General features: G+C 33.2%; 4 protein-coding genes across 8 annotated transcripts; 3 read left to right on the top strand and 1 right to left on the bottom strand.

Annotated features, from left to right (window-relative positions):
• The first annotated feature begins 976 nt into the window (after positions 1-976).
• Positions 977-4777, top strand: LOC111308246 (COBRA-like protein 1). 3 transcript variants are annotated; one of them, XM_022906557.2, is made up of 6 exons: positions 980-1216; positions 1318-1397; positions 1578-2031; positions 3551-3710; positions 3858-4123; positions 4214-4777. In XM_022906557.2, exons 1-6 carry the CDS (start codon positions 1141-1143, stop codon positions 4510-4512), a joined length of 1335 nt encoding a protein of 444 aa, XP_022762292.2. In that variant the 5' UTR covers positions 980-1140; the 3' UTR covers positions 4513-4777. The 3 variants fall into 3 exon arrangements, with proteins under 3 accessions (XP_089598572.1, XP_089598567.1, XP_022762292.2); XM_089742446.1 differs by having other exon boundaries at positions 977-1216; positions 1621-2031; positions 3551-4123; XM_089742441.1 differs by having other exon boundaries at positions 978-1216; positions 3551-4123.
• Positions 4778-7643: 2866 nt separating this feature from the next.
• Positions 7644-11329, top strand: LOC111308777 (5'-methylthioadenosine/S-adenosylhomocysteine nucleosidase-like). 2 transcript variants are annotated; one of them, XM_022907371.2, is made up of 8 exons: positions 7644-7881; positions 7972-8035; positions 8463-8554; positions 8852-8958; positions 9334-9408; positions 9934-10008; positions 10535-10627; positions 10778-11329. In XM_022907371.2, the coding sequence occupies exons 1-8, from the start codon at positions 7788-7790 to the stop codon at positions 10973-10975; spliced, it is 798 nt and encodes a 265-aa protein (XP_022763106.1). In that variant the 5' UTR covers positions 7644-7787; the 3' UTR covers positions 10976-11329. The 2 variants fall into 2 exon arrangements, with proteins under 2 accessions (XP_022763106.1, XP_022763107.1); XM_022907372.2 differs by lacking the exon at positions 9334-9408.
• A 145-nt stretch (positions 11330-11474) lies between these two features.
• LAP5 (Chalcone and stilbene synthase family protein) lies at positions 11475-13886 on the top strand. Of its 2 annotated transcripts, XM_089745626.1 has the most exons (3): positions 11475-11663; positions 11745-12399; positions 12611-13886. In XM_089745626.1, the coding sequence occupies exons 2-3, from the start codon at positions 12219-12221 to the stop codon at positions 13609-13611; spliced, it is 1182 nt and encodes a 393-aa protein (XP_089601752.1). In that variant the 5' UTR covers positions 11475-11663; positions 11745-12218; the 3' UTR covers positions 13612-13886. The 2 variants fall into 2 exon arrangements, with proteins under 2 accessions (XP_089601752.1, XP_022763105.2); XM_022907370.2 differs by having other exon boundaries at positions 11475-12399.
• Positions 13887-14673: 787 nt separating this feature from the next.
• LOC111308775 (uncharacterized) lies at positions 14674-18284 on the bottom strand. The gene is made up of 6 exons (XM_022907369.2): positions 17884-18284; positions 16590-16789; positions 15745-15885; positions 15581-15661; positions 15084-15208; positions 14674-14979 (listed from the first exon to the last, which is right to left on the bottom strand). The coding sequence occupies exons 1-6, from the start codon at positions 18104-18106 to the stop codon at positions 14931-14933; spliced, it is 819 nt and encodes a 272-aa protein (XP_022763104.1). The 5' UTR covers positions 18107-18284; the 3' UTR covers positions 14674-14930.

The raw sequence follows: 18284 nt of genomic DNA, 5'->3' as shown, positions 1-18284 counted from the left end.
TAAAGTGCATGTAAGAATAGGAATTATTATTATTATTTTGTTTCTAAGAACAAGGAAATTATTTATAGATGTCTGGAATGCATGTGTTCTTGTTGCTTCTACAAGATTGAAGACGTATTTGGGAAGCGATTTTTTTTTCTTTTTTTTGGAATTTATAACCGCAGATGATAGTAGTCTGTGTTTTAAGGCTTCTATATTATGTTCTTTTGTTTGTACCACCTGCACGGGGGAATCTGTGCCTTTTAATGTATGTGAAATTATGTAATTACAGATAGGCATTTGATCCGAAGTAATTTTCTTAATTGTTATAGAGGCATCCCTCAAAACCTTGGACAATTGATTGGTTCCATCTATTTGAAAAAATTAATAATTAAATTAATTAATTTTTATTTAATAAATAATTAAATCAATTAAAAAATTATAAATAATTAATTATAATTAAATCAATCAAAATCAATTTAGTTTGATCGATTTGATTAAATAATTAAAAAAATTATTTTTTTTTCTCTTACTTTAAATAATTATTTTATCACAAATTTAATTTAATAAAACTTAAACTCAAGTATCATTTAAATTAAATCATCAAATAATTTAATGATTTTGACAATATTTTATAAAAAAAATAAAAATACTTATATCGATTTTTTTACTTTTAATTATTAAAAAGTTGATTAATTTGATTGGTTTGATTATCAATTTTAAAAATTAAAAATAAATTAAATTAATCATTTCAAAAAATTAATTATAATCAAAATTAAATAAATCAAATCAAATCAATCAAAACGACTTTTACTCACTCCCAATCCAATGTTTTTATTTTTTACTGGTTTGAACGTTGATATCATAAGGACAAAAAATGCTTCCAAAACCGAAAGGAAATCCTCTTTTGCCTAGTATGATATTCAAAGAACCTTCTAATTGGATATTTGGGATTTGTCTTTTCATCTCCACTTTAGATATTTACAATGATTTTAGTTTGTTCCTAACGAGCATTGTGTAAATGATGAGGATTTGGGTCTACATACATGGAAACACCGCCTTTCTTCCTATTTAGTAGCTTACATGAGGATGTAGCTTGTCACATTCAACTATAATTTCTAGTTTTCTACCCTATCTTCAACTTGCCGTTCTTCAAAAAAAATGGGGCCGTTCTTTTCTCGTGTAAGGTCCCGTGCTTTGATGTTGATGTCAATAATCTCCGTTTGCACTTTATCAGGCATCAAGCTTCTTCTTCTTTGCATCTTAGATTTTTTTTTGAGCAAAAATAAAACCAACAATTAATGTTACTGATTCTTTGAATTTCTTACTGGCTTTCAGATTGCTATGATCCTTTGGATCCCAACGGGAACATTACAGTTACTTTTGACATTAATCAATGGACACGAGATGGCTATATGGTTAGTATGTCATTTATAATCACTTCAGGAAGAAAGAAAGATAATTTTTTACCTTAGAAACCTTCCAATACTTTGGGCAACCACAGTTTTGCAACAATAATAGCTTTCAGGCACTCTAGAATTTTACTTCACCGTATTCATCTTTCACTATCTGATTCTTCAGCATATTTCTGCTTTTAGGCAAGGGTAACAATTCAAAATTACTATCAATATCGCCATGTAGATAAATCTGGTTGGAAATTGGGTTGGACATGGGCTAATAATGAGACCATCTGGTCTATGTCTGGCGCTTTTGCCACTACACAAGGGAACTGTTCATCGTTCAAGTTCCAGATCCCGCACTCCTGCCAGAAAAGCCCTGTCATTGCTGATCTCATGCCAGATGCCCTGCCAGAAAACAGAACAGATGATTGTTGTAAAGGTGGCCTTCTTGCTGCTTGGGCTATCAACCCTTCTAAGTCATTCTCCTCCTTTGAAATGATGGTTGGCAACTTGGGGGCGAATCCTAAGGTTCAAGCACCAGTCAATCTTACTTTAATGACTCCAGGTCCTGGATACACTTGTGGCTTAGTTGAGGACACTGATCCCACAGTTTCTTCTGATATTGGGGGTAAAAGACAACTCCAAGCTTATAGTAAGTACCCAATTTAACTCCATCATTAGCCAATGCATTCAATATATACTCAAAAGCCACAAAATGTCAACCTGGTTGTGATCTTAGAGGTCCGAACTATGACATTCTAAGGATTGTTAGATAAAAGAGTAGACTATATGATGCAACTAAATCATGCAATAATTTGAAAATTGGCACCAAAGAGAGGAGTGAGGACAATTTAATTCCAACCAGACAGTTTTTGCTATTATTATGCTTCAATCTCAATACAATGATTTCTCTGCTGGTATGCCGTGAAATGAAATCCATCTGCATATGAGATTTCACAAATCAACCAAGCTGTGTTTAGAAATTTGCCTAATCAAGACTTGTAAATATATTGGAGAAAATAATTTACTGTCTTACTTCTTGAACAACCCGTGATCAGGTCTTATTGTTATCTGATTTGCTAGTTGATAATTCTTTCACTTTCAAGGAATCTTATGTTAGCCAAAAGGCTGAATCCAATCACATTAATAAAAGCGAAATCAAACAATTAATCAAATATACAAAAAGACAGCAATTTAGTATGATTTAATCCAATTAATTTACGTTCACGAATGAGAAATAAAATCCACTAGTTATAGAGAATTTCAAACATATATCAATCATATCAACTATTCAATAAACAATACCCATAAGCCTTCCTAATCTTCTTTAGTCTTATGAAGTATTTTCAACCAAAATAAACATATACTCATATACACTCATGCATCAATAATTATGTAGACTCTTTTAGTCTGCTCTAATATACTCACAAACATAACATTTATACATACCCATAAAACATAAAATCTCCAGTAGTCTCATAAAATATCTATCTCATAAAATCTTATAATTTTTTTATATTTTTTCTCATACCTAATCTTATATATAAAAAATTCAATCAATTTCTTTTTAAAATTCTTTTTCTGTAAGTCAGATTTACCTATTAAAAATTTATTTTCTCTTAAAATTCTTTTTCTACAAATCTTTCTGTCTATCAAATAATATCTAATAAATCCTAAACAAATTTCTTATGAAATTTGAATCACTATTGCTAACGTAAACATTTAAATTTTGGTAGCATGCTCCTTACCTCAACAACCTTAAAAAGTCACAGGCAACAGACTAATAAACCTAGATGAAGTTCTCTTCCTAATGTCAGTTATCAATGAAATTGTTAAGCAAACCATTCAATGCTCTTATCATCAACTTTTCAAGAACATTTATCTTAAGATATTCTGATTTCCATATTGCTGGTCAGTTTCGACATTTCATGATGTTCCACAACCCGGATATGCCTACAGGAAAATTCAATTGATTAATAACTGACTCATTAATTCAAATGTTTGAAAATGTGTAGACTATAACTCGTTTGGTCCACTATTCTCCTGCATTTTCTTGTGAAGTCAGGAAGTGCTGCCGAGATAGATTTCATCTTGTTTTTAGAATGCATCCGAATGTGAAAACTTAAAATAGTGCTGCACCAACAAATTACTTTTTTTTTCCTGTTCACCAGGAACGTGGAAATCAACATGTACTTATTCCAGCTTTGTTGCCAATCAATCACCGATATGCTGTGTTTCACTCTCAACATTTTACAATCCCAAGGTCACATCATGCCCTAGTTGCAGCTGTGGATGCAGAGATGTCGATACAAATACAATTTCATGCGTAAGGTGGTTTCTTAGAATTGATTTCACTCGAAATCCAAAACCTATATATATAGCTCGGGTCTATTTACAGCATCATTATTTATCTATATTTTCCAACTATAGTTTCCAAGCCTGCATGCCACTCATCTTTCTTTCATCATGTAATGCCAGAGAAGGTTTTTTTTCTGCACCAGAATCAGGTCCTTTGGATAATTATGACATAGTGCAATGCACTGATCATATGTGCCCAGTTCGAATTCACTGGCATGTTATGAAAAATTACTTTACACATTGGAAAGTAAAGCTGACCATCTCAAACTACAATTACAAAAGAAACTATTCAAACTGGAATGTGCTGGTTCAGCATCCTGGTTTCAGCCAGAATACAACAGCATATAGCTTTATCAGTACAATGCTTCCTTCTTTTGGATTCTCAGGTGCCTGTTTTATAACAAAATATTTAGCTTAAGTTTCCGCTTCTATTGTTTCCGACCTTTTTTAACTCATTCAGAAGGAAACTCTTGCAGATGATGTTGCTCTATTTTCGGGAATTGAATACTATAATAATGAGCTGGTAAATGCCGATAAGGATCAATTGGGTGCAGTATCCACACAGATTTTACTGAGGAAGGATTTAGATTCCTTTACACTTGGAAACGGATGGGCACTACCTCGAAGAGCATATTTCAATGGGGAGAACTGTCAGATGCCTCTTCCAGACATTTTCCCCACGCTACCAAATGGCAGCTCCAGCTTGAAACCTGCTCATCCCCTTTTCCTTCTTTTGATCCATCTTACTTTCAAGACATTTGTTACCTGGCTCTGATAAATAAAGCACTGTAATGTTTTCTTCCTGCATCAAAATTTTGAGCCATCTTGATGTATTGAGTGTCAAAGGGTGAAACTTTTGTACATGTTTGCCTTAAATTCATGCAAAGTGTAAACGTCTGATAATCTCTTGGGCTTCCGGCTCAAGGACAAGGTCACAATTCATTGTAAGGTCTGACTTTTTTCCGGTGTGTCCATGCATTGACAAATTGATTGTACTATTTGTTCATTAATGTGACTAGATAGATGTTCCAGCTAACAAATGTTTAAATTATGGCACCTCTTTCCCTCAAATTTAGATATTGTTCAGTTGGTTCTCCATCTGCTTTTCTTCTAACTTCTAGACTATCCCATTGAAGGCTACAGATACACTGATACAAAATTCTTTATAGCAGCAGACTGTCAAAGACCGGCTGCGCAGCAAAGCTCACAATATTAAATGACCCTTTTTTTTGGGGGGGGGGGGGGGGGGGGGGGGTTGTCAAAAAATGAACCATATTCAAGTCTAGATGAAATCCCTCTACCTAAATTATGAAATACAATGATTTCTCTCCCAACCAAGTCTCCTTGAATTGGACTGCCCCTTGACATTGATTGATACGACAGAGAAACAAACAACGTAGCTACAACATGCACGAACCTACCAGAAATATGCCAACATAAGAAATTTTGGAGGGCCTAGGTTGTTGGATTCAAGTAAAGAAACAAAAAAAAAAAAAAAAAAGATTGATTGTTAGCACCGGCACCATGTGCTTCCCTTAACGCGTGGTAAAGACAAAATCATTGTGTTCCTATCTTCTTTCCTCATTCCACAAGGTGAAACCCTGAAGATTATGATAATGTTTTTGAGTTGAAAGTGAGTTTTCTTTCTGTGCCATTCACAGTTATAATCACATCTTTCCATTATCTTTCAAAGATTTTAGTCCACTTTCTGGCAATCATCATATCAAATCTCATGCCATAGAGGAAAAGAAAAAAGGGAGCCCTAAACACAATATTTTATGAGTTATTTTCAGTGAAAGGAAGCCCTAAAATCATTAAATGAACTACTTCAAAAATCATGTCTCACATGTTAATTTATGTTTGTACATTTCACATGCAAGTTTCCATTATAAGAGAGAGAAGATATTGGCATGAATTATTGTAAAGATGACATTCAAGTCATTCCACCATTTCATTCTATTATGCCAAAAAAAAGCAAAAAAAAAAAAAATCCAAAAAATATAATTTTTTTTGTAAACTCTTTTTAAAGTTTTAAGGATTATGAAATGAAGAAATATTCTTTTTCTAATATATTGGAATGCATTGTTTTTACGAATAACATTCCTTCTATTTTTTTTTTCCGATCTTAGCCTAAAAATTTTTTTTAAAAATTAAAAAGAAGAAGAAATACTTTTTTCTTTGCATCTACAAAGTTAAAACATTTTTCATTAAATATGAAAAGAAATACCAGCATATAAAAGTAGTTTACTTTACCACTTTTTCCTCCAATAAAATTAGGCAAAATAAAATACCTTCTCTTTTTTATTCCAAAAAAAAAAAAGAAATCCTTCTATTTTTCTTTGCTTATTATAACAAACTATGTTGATAGAAGCCAACATTGATAGCGAAATTTTTTAATTTCACAAGTAGGATTAAAATAATGACACATATTTTTTATATATTTAACAAAATTAATTTTAAAAAGAAGTTAGACATATGCCATCATTTTAACTTCATTATAGAATTAAAAAACTTTACTATTAATGTATCAAATAGTTTTTATATATATTTAAATTAGTTCCTTATATATTAGAATTATTATTTATTTATTTATTTTATGGTTTCGTAATTTAATTTTATGTACTAGAATTTAAGAATGATTAAAATTATATTACTATTTATATTTATCAAATTTATTCTAATATTTATAATATTTATTTTTTAGTTTCATAATTTAATTTTATACATTATAATTTAAGAGGGATTAAAATTATACAGCAATTTTTTCCTTTTCTTTATAATTTACTATAATTACTCCTCTCCATATAAATTTTTTTACTTTTAATTTTACTTTAGATTTTTATTTCATGTTGTTTTGCAATTTATTTTTCAAAAAAAAAAAAGGTTAAAATCATCTTATAAAAGATTTGATCATAACTTTGAACCTCAAAACTTTAACTTCATTCTTTTGTAAAATGTATTTATTTTTCTTGTTTTGATACCAAAATATTGTTTAACAACTAATTTATTTGTTTTTTTTTTTTAAACTATCAAAATAATAAAAAATTTTATAATTCATTGAAAGATTGTGTAATTAAGTATTCCACCATTAATTTGAAAGTACTGATGCTCTTTCAAATTAAATTTTGTTATAATAATATTTTTATTTTATAATTTTATGAGCTTATTATTAATATATTGTTTATATGCATAGATATATGATATTAGAAGTTCTATAAAAAAAAATATAGTATTAATTATTCCTTCAAAATTAAGTATTAAAATCTGCCATTGAATTTAAGGTTATTTATTACCCTTTCAAAATTAAATATCCAAATCTGTCATTGAGTTTAAGTTTAATGTAAATAATTTATTTATTTTCTCTGAAAAATAATTTTTTTTTAAATTAAAATTTGATATCAGCGTGGGTCCTTGTACAATAAAAATCATTAGTATTGATAGACCCCCTCTAATGGTAATTTTCGAAATCTGTCATCGAGTTTGAGTTTAATGCAAATAATTTTTTTTTAAATAATTTTTATAAAATTAAAAATTGGTGTCAGTGTGGGTCCTTGTGCAATAAAAATCATTCACAAACCTTCCTTATATGGAAAATTACAGATAGGACAGTTTTAAATGTTGATGATAAAAATATTTCAACTTTGATCTACACTCATAAATAAATTAAAAAAGAAAAAATAAATTTGAAAAAAAAATGATGACTCACCCCAATTATATTTATTCATAAAATAAGTTAAAATAAACACATGCTTGCATGGGCCATCCGATCAAGAAACTCTTGTGGACCCCATTTCAATCAACGGCCATCCGCCAACTACCAGGTTTTTGACAAGTGGTAAAATAGTTTTATTTTCTTTTATTTTATTATTATTATATAAGTATGGTACAGCTAAGGCAATGCAAGCTGTGTTCAATCGTTCAGTTCCCTTTGACTTTCTCTACCTCCTTCTCTGACCTTAGATTTTCGTGGGAAACAGAATCTTACTGGAAAAGAAACGAAGAGGCAAAGCAAAAGATACATAGAGAGGGAAAGGAAATAAAAGAACAGCTATGGCTCCTCATGGGCAGGGAACAGATGCTATATTAGAACCCACGGTTGCTCAAGTTGAAAAGCACCCAATTTCATCTATCCTTATCATCATCGGTAAAAACCCACGCTCTCCCTTCCTCTCTTTCTCCATATTTATATGTATATTTATGGGATTGTTTTTATTTGGGGAGTTTGTTTTTGTAGCTATGCAAACAGAAGCTTTGCCAGTGGTGAATAAGTTCCGGCTGACTGAGAACCCTCACTCTTTGTGAGTTCCTTTTTTTCCCGTTTGTTATTTTTAGTGATTTTGGTTGAAGAAGTTTTTTTGGGAGGGTTTAAGCCTTTAAAGTCAATAAGTTTGATATTGGGTTAATCTTCTAATCATCAATAATTCAGTGGACAGAGAGGTTGCAGGATTTTTATGAGCAAAAATGCTTCCCCTTGCTATATATGAGTTTTTTAACTATGAAATACTTGCAAAAAATTGTTTCTTTTGTTCATTATATATATATATATATATATATATATATTTGAGTGTTTCATTTCACGATCAGATGGGTATGTGGCATTAGCAAAATGTCACCGTTAAATAGAGTGGACTTGATTATCTGATGATTGTTTACTGTCTAGTTTGGTTATTATTCAATATTGCTTATTTGGTTTTTCTTTTTACAAGTCCATGCACAATGGTGCAGGTTTCCTAAAGGGGTACCGTGGGTCCATTATCATGGTTCATACAAAGAAATTACAATAAATCTGGTTTGGCCTGGAAAAGATTTAACTTTTGGTAAGGACTTTGTTCTTGCAAAAATTTTTCTTCTTTCTCTTGTTAATCTTCCTTTTGAAGTCATCTGTCAATTTTTCACTTAGCTGCGGTTTGAGTGGAAACTTAGGTGCACTGATTAAGACCTTTATAGAAAAACTCGGAAAAAAGAAATTACATAGTGAAATGTTGAAATGTACTTGGGTCCGATGCATAAGGCACATTGACATCTGACATGTATGTAATGGACATGTCAAGGAATGGAAAGTTTCTTAAATCTGTTATTCCTATTTGTTAAGTTATCTTATTAATTCTTTGCAGGGGTTGATAATGTTGGCACAATTTCTGCCTCTCTTTTGACCTATGCATCTATCCAGGCGTTGCAACCAGACCTGATCATAAATGCAGGCACTGCTGGTGGTTTTAAGGTAATTCCAACCACTAAATTTTGCTCCTTTTTTTAATTAAAGAGAAAAAAGCATCATAATAACAATTATCTTTAGCTATCTTTCTATTGGATATGCATTGCTTTTAATGATTGTTGTCCCTCTACACTAAATTTTTATCTTTTAATTCGATGTCTACAATAATGATCTACCATGAAATTTTCTGTCAATCTCCCTTCAAACTACTGAGGAATGCTTACTGCTTATGAGTACATTGAAGACTGTGTTTACCTTTCAAAAAGGCTCTAGCTTAGAGGTTCTGAATTAAGCTATAGTGCCAGATGACATGTGCAGGGGACTTGTAATTAAGTGTGTATATGTGTATTGTTTTGTATATTGATTCTTGAATTCTTCCAGGCAAAGGGAGCAGTGATTGGTGATGTTTTTCTTGTATCTCATGCTGCATTCCATGATAGAAGAATTCCAATCCCTGTAAGTGGTACTGGCCCTCGCTCTTCAATTCATTTACTTATCATTTTGAGTTAATGGGACATGGGATCAGAAATTCATGCAGCAACCTGTTTTAACTTTCATTGCAATTTTTTCATTTCTTCAAAAATGAATTTGAAGGGTTACAAGGAATCCAATCACTCTCATGTTCTTTTTCAGGGCTTTTTTAATTGGTTATTGTAATACCTTTGTATTTAAAATGTAAAAATAATTCATTTTCACTTCAAATTTACATGATACATAAACTGGCATTTAAACACTACAGGCATCCAATAATATTCATCATTTTGTTTTCTTTATTCTTCTTTCTTTTTTTTTAGGGGTTGCTTTGATTGTTATGGGCAACAATACTCTGTTAAGATAACTTCTATTCTGTAAAAACTGTTAATGTTCATGAACCTTGAACCTAATTTGTGCTTGGCTAAGCAAATATTTTGTCAGCTATATGTACTAAATTGCTAGTGATATCTAGGTAACTAATTTTTGTTTTTATTTCTTCTTCTATAGGTTTTTGATCTATATGGAGTTGGTTTGCGGCAGGTCTTCTCAACACCCAATCTCTTGAAAGAACTTAATCTAAAGGTAATAATTTTGTTTGTTTTCCTCTTTGTCTGGCAGGGGGGCTGGGTTCTTTTCCATGTATTGAACTTCTAAGATCCCTTTTTCATTTCCTTGTTCTAAGTGTCTTTTCCCTTGGAATTTGCTTGTCGGTTTGTTAAGACTGTTGTTTATCTTCCCTAGATAACTTATCTACTCATTGAGTGTATTTAATATGTTTGCCATTGCATTTACTTTGTACAAGTATACACCAATTTTGCATAGGGAGGATGGTCATTCAGTTTTACTTTTTAATGTAGTTAATCATTTAATGATGTAACTACTGGTTGATTAGCAATATGCATATAGTTCATGATGGAGCATTGTATCATTATTTAAGTAGCACTTGATCTTTCAATCTGTTTTTGCTTGTTGACTTCATAGATGTTGGTGATTCCAGACAATTCCTGCCCCCCCCCCCCCTCTTCTGATCCTCCTTTTTTCTTTTCTTCTTCCTTATGAAGAGACACATACAAGGGCAATTTTCATTATAACTTACTCTATGTTTCAGATTGGCAAATTGTCCACAGGCGATTCTTTGGACATGTCCCCTCAAGATGAAGCATCAGTCACGGCAAATGATGCTACAATCAAAGACATGGAGGTAATCACCAAAACACCTCATCTCTTAATGAAGAAGAAAAATGGATCAAGCATCCTTGCAAACAATGCAGTACTGCTTGAAACAGATTCTTTTTGTACTTTAAAAGTTTACAATGCATTGAACCTTAATTTTTCTATTCCTTTGTTTCAGGGAGCAGCTGTAGCCTATGTGGCTGAGCTTTTGAAAGTCCCTGCAATATTTATTAAAGCAGTGACAGATATAGTAGATGGTGAGAAACCAACTACAGAGGAATTCCTGCAGAATTTGGCCTCAGTGACTGCCGCACTTGATCAATCAGTCACTCGAGTCATCGATTTTATCAGTGGGAAGTGCCTGTCTGAACTTTGATTTTGTCTTATTTCTCATTACTTTCATCTGGAAATATGTGACAATAAAACTTGCTATTCTTAGATCCATGAGATGCCAACATTATAGATTGTTTTTAGGATAAAAACAAACAACAATTCATAGTTTGACTGGGCACGTGTTTGAATAAAACAGTCTTGAAGGTGTTATATAGTTAAGTTCATTGTACACTGGCTTTGGGGTTTCCTTGAATTTTACTACTCTTTGATTGTTTTTAAGGGGTTCCTCCTCTGGAGCCAATTATAGCCTAGGGAAAAACTCGGCTTGATAGCTGCCATGTGATTATCATGCTTTTCTTTGCATTGTCTAAATAATAAATGTAAATTCTTTGTTTTAGCCATAGCTCGAACCGGATGTGTTTTTGCCACCGAATGTGTTTGCTATGGAGCTTCTTGAGTGGAAGAAATTGAACCATGGTATTGAATGAGAAGTAAATGATAGCATTGGTGGTGATTTGAATTGATATCTCTGTTATTTTATGCTTAGCTCTCGTGCATTTGGGACTCCACTGTTCGTGGTATGATAGGGGGCCAATCAGGAACTGGCAAGACAGAAAAGAATTCTTTTCCATCCACAGGGCTTTGGGGTCACTAGTTGGTTTTTTATTGGGCCAAATGCCATTGGCATCAGCGGTAGTTGAATATTTAGTATTTGCTAACTTAGTAAAGTGGTAAACAATCCGTCAATAGCCCTGTACTTGGCTTTCAAATTCTTCAACCCTGCCATTTTTTTAACAGATATTCTTCGATAGATCAACTTACAGTGTCAAAGCGTTTGAGTAGATGGCAGCATATCTTGGCAAGTGATTCAGGTCACGAAGATTTGTTTTTCTTGATAATTAAAACTTCACCAAATAAATTAATGAATATGGAGTTCATATTTACGTTTTATCCAACCAAGCTATCACTACAGTAAAATGCAGATTCAAACCTCATACCAAACCCCTACCAACGCTTGTTAACATCACCTGCATGAAGGTCTTGCTTCTCAACAAAACCCTTTCTCCATATAATAATAATGGTACCCTTGCCGTTTTCAATACTTGGAATGAATATTCCATGGCTCCCTTTAAGCTTATTCTAAAAAATTAGGGCTGCAGGTGCAGCAGCACTGTATATATAGTAGCATCCGATCAATGCTCCTTCGCAGGTAAAAGAGTTCCTATACAACCTCCCTTGCCAGCAAATTCACTAACGTTTCAATTGAAAGAAACGGGAAAGAAAATATGGGGAGTGGAGAAGCACAAGAAGGATTCCCAAAGAAGGTGAACTCTGGAAAAGCCACAATTCTGGCTCTCGGCAAGGCCTTCCCTCACCAGCTTGTCATGCAAGATTTTCTGGTTGATGGGTATTTTAAGAACACCAACTGCGATGACCCAGATCTCAGGCAGAAGCTAAGCCGACTCTGTAACACTATGAACTTCCCTCTCTAAATTTGTGCTTACCTTTTGATGCATTTGGCTTACTAGTTACTAGTTTCCCCTCCCCCTCCTCCCTTGTGCAGCCAGATTATGAATATGATTGTCAACTCTCATTGCCCTTGTGAAAATTAGTATTTTTCACTCTTTGACTGAAATAACTGTTATTAACTTATTTCCTGCATTTTGGCGCTTGTCAGGCAAGACAACTACTGTTAAAACAAGGTATGTCGTCATGTCAGAAGAAATCCTGAAGCAATACCCAGAGCTTGCCATCGAAGGCCTCCCCACCGTGAAGCAGAGGTTGGATATCTGCAACGATGCGGTCACGGAGATGGCCGTTGAAGCGTCACGAATTTGCATCAGAAAATGGGGCAGGCCCATATCAGACATAACCCACCTAGTCTATGTCTCCTCAAGTGAAGCTCGGTTGCCTGGTGGTGACCTTTACCTGGCAAAAGGACTTGAACTCAGCCCTGAGACGCAACGGGTCATGCTCTATTTTATGGGCTGCTCTGGAGGTGTGGCTGGCCTACGTGTAGCGAAAGACATTGCTGAAAACAATCTTGGGAGCCGGGTCTTACTAGCGACTTCTGAAACGACCATTATCGGTTTCAAACCTCCAAGTGCAGATAGACCATATGACCTGGTTGGTGCGGCACTTTTTGGAGATGGTGCTGGAGCTATGATCATAGGCTCTGATCCAGTTTTCAGCATTGAGAGGCCTCTTTTCGAGCTTCACACGGCAATCCAAAATTTCTTGCCCAATACTGAAAAGACAATTGATGGGAAGCTTACAGAAGAAGGGATTAGTTTCAAGCTAGCAAGGGAGCTTCCTCAGATAATTGAAGATAATGTTGAAGGTTTCTGCGAAACGTTGATGGGAACTGTTGGGTTGACTGATAAGGACTATAACAAGATGTTTTGGGCAGTTCATCCTGGTGGGCCTGCAATCTTGAACCGAATAGAAAAACGACTAAACTTGTTTCCAGAGAAACTTAATGCCAGTAGAAGAGCTCTGATGGACTACGGAAATGCTAGCAGTAACACAATTGTGTATGTGATGGAGTACATGATAGAAGAGAGCTTGAAGAGGAAGACAGAGAGCAAAGAAGAGAGTGACTGGGGCTTAATTTTAGCTTTTGGACCAGGGGTTACCTTCGAGGGTATTCTTGCCAGGAACCTGACAGTACAAGAATAATGTCTTAGCTAATATTTCAAAGCAGCTGGATCTTCTACTATCATTATTATAGTGAAAATCAATTCTCTCATAAGCAAAGGGAAACCTTAATCATTTACGGTTCCAGAAAGAATCTTTTAAACTTCCCCGTAACTGAAAACTTTCAAGCTATATGACTACATCTATATGAAAAATGTTAATCATTTATTGTATTTTTCTTTTCTAATATTCTATCATTTCAATCTCTTGACTTTTTGCAAACAAGTCCAGTTTCAATAAAAAATTTTATTTTTTTAGGATTGAATTGTGCAAGTCGTACTGCACTGCAGCCTACTCTACTGTAAAACCTAACCTCCACTCTCTCTTTTTACTTACAGAAGGGATGGTAAATTCTTAATTAAGAATATAAATAATATATTAATGTTTAAAAACGTTTGATTCAAAAAAATTTTAAATTTAACTCAATTATTATCTAATTAAATTCGAATTCGAATAATTTATTTTATCCATCGAACCTATTAAAACCTATTAGAACATTCTTATACCTAACTCAAATTATTTGTAAAACTAATTATATATTTATATTTTAATATATTTTAATTAATAAAATATCTCAAACTCGAATTAAAATTTAAATATAAATAATTAAATTTTTATCGAATATAAAAATTAAATTTAATTTTACATATTAATCAAACTTAATCAAATAAATTTGAATAACTTAATTTTTAACTCGAGTTAAACTTAAACTAAAAAAATAAAATTCAATTAAATTTAAATCGAATTTCAAACCTCAAATTTAAAATTGAATTTAAGTTCGAATTTAATACTATATTAACTCAAACTCAATCAATTACATCCCTATTCTCAATTCTCAATGTCTAACAAATAATTGTCTAAAGCTTCAGCAAATGCTCACTCCTCCACAGACCCAACACCCAGCTTTTATCCATGTATAATAATACTCTGATCACGAAATTTTGAAACGGTAATGTAGAACTTTTCTTCACTCCCACACCGGTCCCATAATTACTTCAATGCAACAATTGTAAGCCAATGTAAGAGCCTAAACACATCATCACATGTAGAAATAGCCTATAATAATTAAAGACAAAGAACATCATCAAATGAACACCAAAAATTTATCCATCTATCAAATGTTTACCCAACCAAAGTTTCTGCCTCCCGAAATTTACAAACAATCCACTAATTTCCAGTCACAAGAAACGCGTCGAGAGCAAAAACCAGAACTTAAACAATGACACCTAGTCACATTTGTAACAGGAGTTATACTTTTTTCAGCAGCAAGTTCATCGACCACACCAAAACATCATCTTTACTTATACCACTCCAGAGGGAAGACGGAGAACAAGCTGCCCTCCAAAGACACTGCAAAGCATAAATGATTATATAAGTAAACATTACTGATGTTTAGGCTCACCAGAGTATTTAGTTATACTTGCATGCCACACATTATAATGGTTTTAACTAACCTCTTGACATAATAGTAACAGAAGTCTGCTAAAATGAAAGTTTGGACAATTTCTGATATAAGAACCATAGAAGGCCACAATCCATAACCCAAGGCTACCAGCAAGTGTCCTCGACTGTCTAAAACCTGTTGAAAGCAGTAGAGAATGAATTAATATCTTAATGCAATCACCCTCATAAAATTCACAATAACACTTCACTAACCAGCATCATAAAATGGTTTCCCCTCCACGCAGAATGTGGCTAATTAAAATGACAACAATTAACATCTAAAAGCAACAACCAGACTCATCTTAGGCAATAGACATTCAATTCAACTTTCAGGATCATTCATCATGCAGGCTCAAGCTGTCAATTATTTCCAAAGCAGATAAATTTTACAATAAACAGACTAGCATTAATTAAATGCTCAAACTGGGTCTCAATCTCAAAAATACTAAACATTGATAAAAAATTAACCAAAACCAATCACATTCAGCTTCACGTCACAAGATCAAACCTGGAGAACCCAGTGAGCACAGCTGAGGAACCTTGCAACGCCCAAAGCAAATACATAATGAGCTGTGAAAGGCTCAACAATCTGAAAGCACAAAAAGAAGATAGGTTACGGACATAATCTTATAAAGCTTCTAAATGTATCTCTACCATTTAAGTTATTTTTACCTTTGTATTTTGCATCACTCGCAACTGGGGCAAAACTGAAACAGCTTCCAGATATACACAGAAGGCCCAGAAAATCCGGTTCAATAGATTATGAGATGTTGATGGGTGAATACCCAGAGCTAATACCACACAAGGGATGACCTGCATCCAAATTCAAAAGCAAGGTTATGACTTCTAGAAACTGTTCAGAAAAAGAATCCACTTGTACAACAAAGAAGATAATTGTGCAGTTAATATGAGTCCATGCATAGCAACCAAAAAAAAGTAACACCTTTAATATTTTTTGTTCAATTAGTTACATGATTGTATCTATTGAATCAAAAGAAGGATAAGGCATATGGTGACTTTCAAAGTGGAATTTGAAACAAACAGCACTAAGAACAACAGAAGACAAATGAAAGCTCAATAGCCAGTTAGAAGACTAGCAATGATTCAAAGAGCAACACATGAAAGGAAAAATAATAAAACATCTCAAAAAATAAGTAGACGTCTTATGTATGAAACGGATTAAAAAGGAATGAGATTTATATTTTTAATATGCAGATCCCCAAGCAAATAGAAGAAATAATAATTTAACAATGAAACCCTGGAAAATACTATCATGAAATGGAGAAACTAGTTAGCAATTTTCCTCTGTAAGCATCAACATATATTTCAAGATTACATACATCTCAGACAATAGATAAGCTTTACTACAAAACATGAACATCTCTTGACTAGGGAAACATGAAATACAAGAGACAAAGCCAGTAGTATTCACTTCTAAACCCAACAATATGTAAGACAGGGCTGCAAATATATAATTGCAAGTAAAGAAAAAGTTAATATGACTGATAGAAACTCACAACATAATATATAGCAAAGTTGTCCTTGTCTTCCATGTAGCTGGACTTTAGTTTGAAACGGATCATATAAATAACCCACAAGGTTGTAGCCAATGTGGCTAAATCAAGTAGGGTGTGTATATCATATTCCATGACAAAGCTACAGTACAGCCTAACAGCTAAAAAGATAGCTGTTAGTTCCTGGGATTTGAGTGATAGTCCTGCAACCATTCAAAAATATTTTTAAAACAATTCAATTGAATGAATAAAACCAATATTTTCACCAATAAATACTTTCTTTACTCAGATAAATCATAAAACACACTTAACCAATAATCTAGGGTTAATTAATTAAATCATTTATGTAGTGTAAACAAATTAACAAGATTAATAGACATACTGCATTTTAACAGGAACAAGTATTACGCATAACAGGAAAGTCACAAAAGAGAGAAAAGAAAGAAAGCAACTCCTTTTTGCCCCAAAAACAACCTTTATATCAATCAAACATTCATGTCCTACAATACAGTTAGGACAAACCATAAAAATAGAATATTTTACTCGTGCAAAAAAATTAGCATAATGCACAAATAAAAACAGAGCAAACTTAAAAAATTCATCAAACCGGTGAGACAAACAAAAATTGGATTCAGCAAACGAATTGGCATAGCATAAAAATAATAACAGACTAAACACTTAAAATTCATCAAACTGGTGAGACAAACAAAAAAGGGCTTCCCTTTGCATCAAGAAAAAAACCTTCATTAAAATTGAAATGACAATGTAGTAAGATCATTAATACTAAAAGAAAAACTTATAAATTCTAGGCATCAGAATTCAATTCAAAAACCCTCAATAAAATAAAATAAAATTCAATCAAAAGCTGCCACAAAAGCAAAATGTCTCATGAAATTTCGACTTCACCAATAGCAGCATAACTCTTCCACTTCATGATAGATGAGAAAAATTAGGACAAAGCAGTAAATTTTATAAATCAAGAATTGAATTCAAGTCAACAAACAAAGAAACAGATATCTTAAATCGAAAGAAACGAAAAATCAAGACAGAAACTCAACCCAGAAGCAGCAATAAAAGCTAAAATCTACCATCGATCGGCACAAAGTTGCCAAACCCAAACCTTTAAAATTTTGTAAATTAGCCCTAACCGTTATCAGCTATTGAAGTTACTAAATTAGGGCAAAAGCATCCATGTATCATGCATTAAAATTTAAGTTACAAATTAATCAAAAAAATAGCAACAACAAAATCTACAATTTCTTATCAATTGGAAAGTTATAGCTTTTTTGCGAATTACCAGCACAAGTCTTCTCCTTTGTGAGCTTATAGATGAGGACAGAGATTCCGATGGAGTGGACAGCCTCGGCGGCGACGAAGAGGTTGTCATGGTCGTGTACGATGAATCGGAGAAGAACAAGAGCTGCCATCCCTGAAACTACCGCCAAAAAAGCCTTCACCTTCGGCGGCTGTCGTCTCACCCACATCGACACCGCGTGGATTGGCCTCTTCTGTGCCCTCATGTCTTTTTTTTTTTTTTTCTGAGAGAGGGAAAATCTTGGGATTTGGAGAAAGTGGGATTCTGGATTGTTAATGGAAGTCTTTTCGGGTCGGGTGGGGATTTTAGGGTCCGGGAGAGAAATCAGGATCCGAATTAAGTCATGTTGGGTGACCAGTAACGAAACTACTTGCCTCTTTAGC

The sequence above is a fragment of the Durio zibethinus genome, chromosome 2 (assembly GCF_047325235.1).
Source record: "Durio zibethinus cultivar Kanyao isolate XHJ-2024 chromosome 2, ASM4732523v1, whole genome shotgun sequence".
Classification (NCBI taxonomy): Eukaryota; Viridiplantae; Streptophyta; class Magnoliopsida; order Malvales; family Malvaceae; genus Durio; species Durio zibethinus.
The sequence above is the reverse complement of the archived record's forward strand: the minus strand, read 5'-3'. Positions and strand labels throughout refer to the sequence as shown.

Excerpts from the sequence above, each read along its gene's own strand:
- LOC111308246 (XM_089742441.1), top strand. The coding sequence starts at position 1,141 with ATGGGGCCGTTCTTTTCTCGTGTAAGGTCCCGTGCTTTGATGTTGATG. Across the intron at positions 1,398-1,577 it reads GGACACGAGATGGCTATATG|GCAAGGGTAACAATTCAAAA; the intron begins GTTAGTATGTCA and ends TTCTGCTTTTAG. Across the intron at positions 4,124-4,213 it reads TCCTTCTTTTGGATTCTCAG|ATGATGTTGCTCTATTTTCG; the intron begins GTGCCTGTTTTA and ends AAACTCTTGCAG.
- LOC111308777 (XM_022907371.2), top strand. The coding sequence starts at position 7,788 with ATGGCTCCTCATGGGCAGGGAACAGATGCTATATTAGAACCCACGGTT. Across the intron at positions 8,036-8,462 it reads ACTGAGAACCCTCACTCTTT|GTTTCCTAAAGGGGTACCGT; the intron begins GTGAGTTCCTTT and ends ACAATGGTGCAG. Across the intron at positions 10,009-10,534 it reads TGAAAGAACTTAATCTAAAG|ATTGGCAAATTGTCCACAGG; the intron begins GTAATAATTTTG and ends TCTATGTTTCAG.
- LAP5 (XM_089745626.1), top strand. The coding sequence starts at position 12,219 with ATGGGGAGTGGAGAAGCACAAGAAGGATTCCCAAAGAAGGTGAACTCT. Across the intron at positions 12,400-12,610 it reads GCAGAAGCTAAGCCGACTCT|GCAAGACAACTACTGTTAAA; the intron begins GTAACACTATGA and ends GGCGCTTGTCAG.
- LOC111308775 (XM_022907369.2), bottom strand. The coding sequence starts at position 18,106 with ATGAGGGCACAGAAGAGGCCAATCCACGCGGTGTCGATGTGGGTGAGA. Across the intron at positions 15,662-15,744 it reads GAGTGATGCAAAATACAAAG|ATTGTTGAGCCTTTCACAGC; the intron begins GTAAAAATAACT and ends TTGTGCTTTCAG. Across the intron at positions 14,980-15,083 it reads TGTTACTATTATGTCAAGAG|TGTCTTTGGAGGGCAGCTTG; the intron begins GTTAGTTAAAAC and ends TATGCTTTGCAG.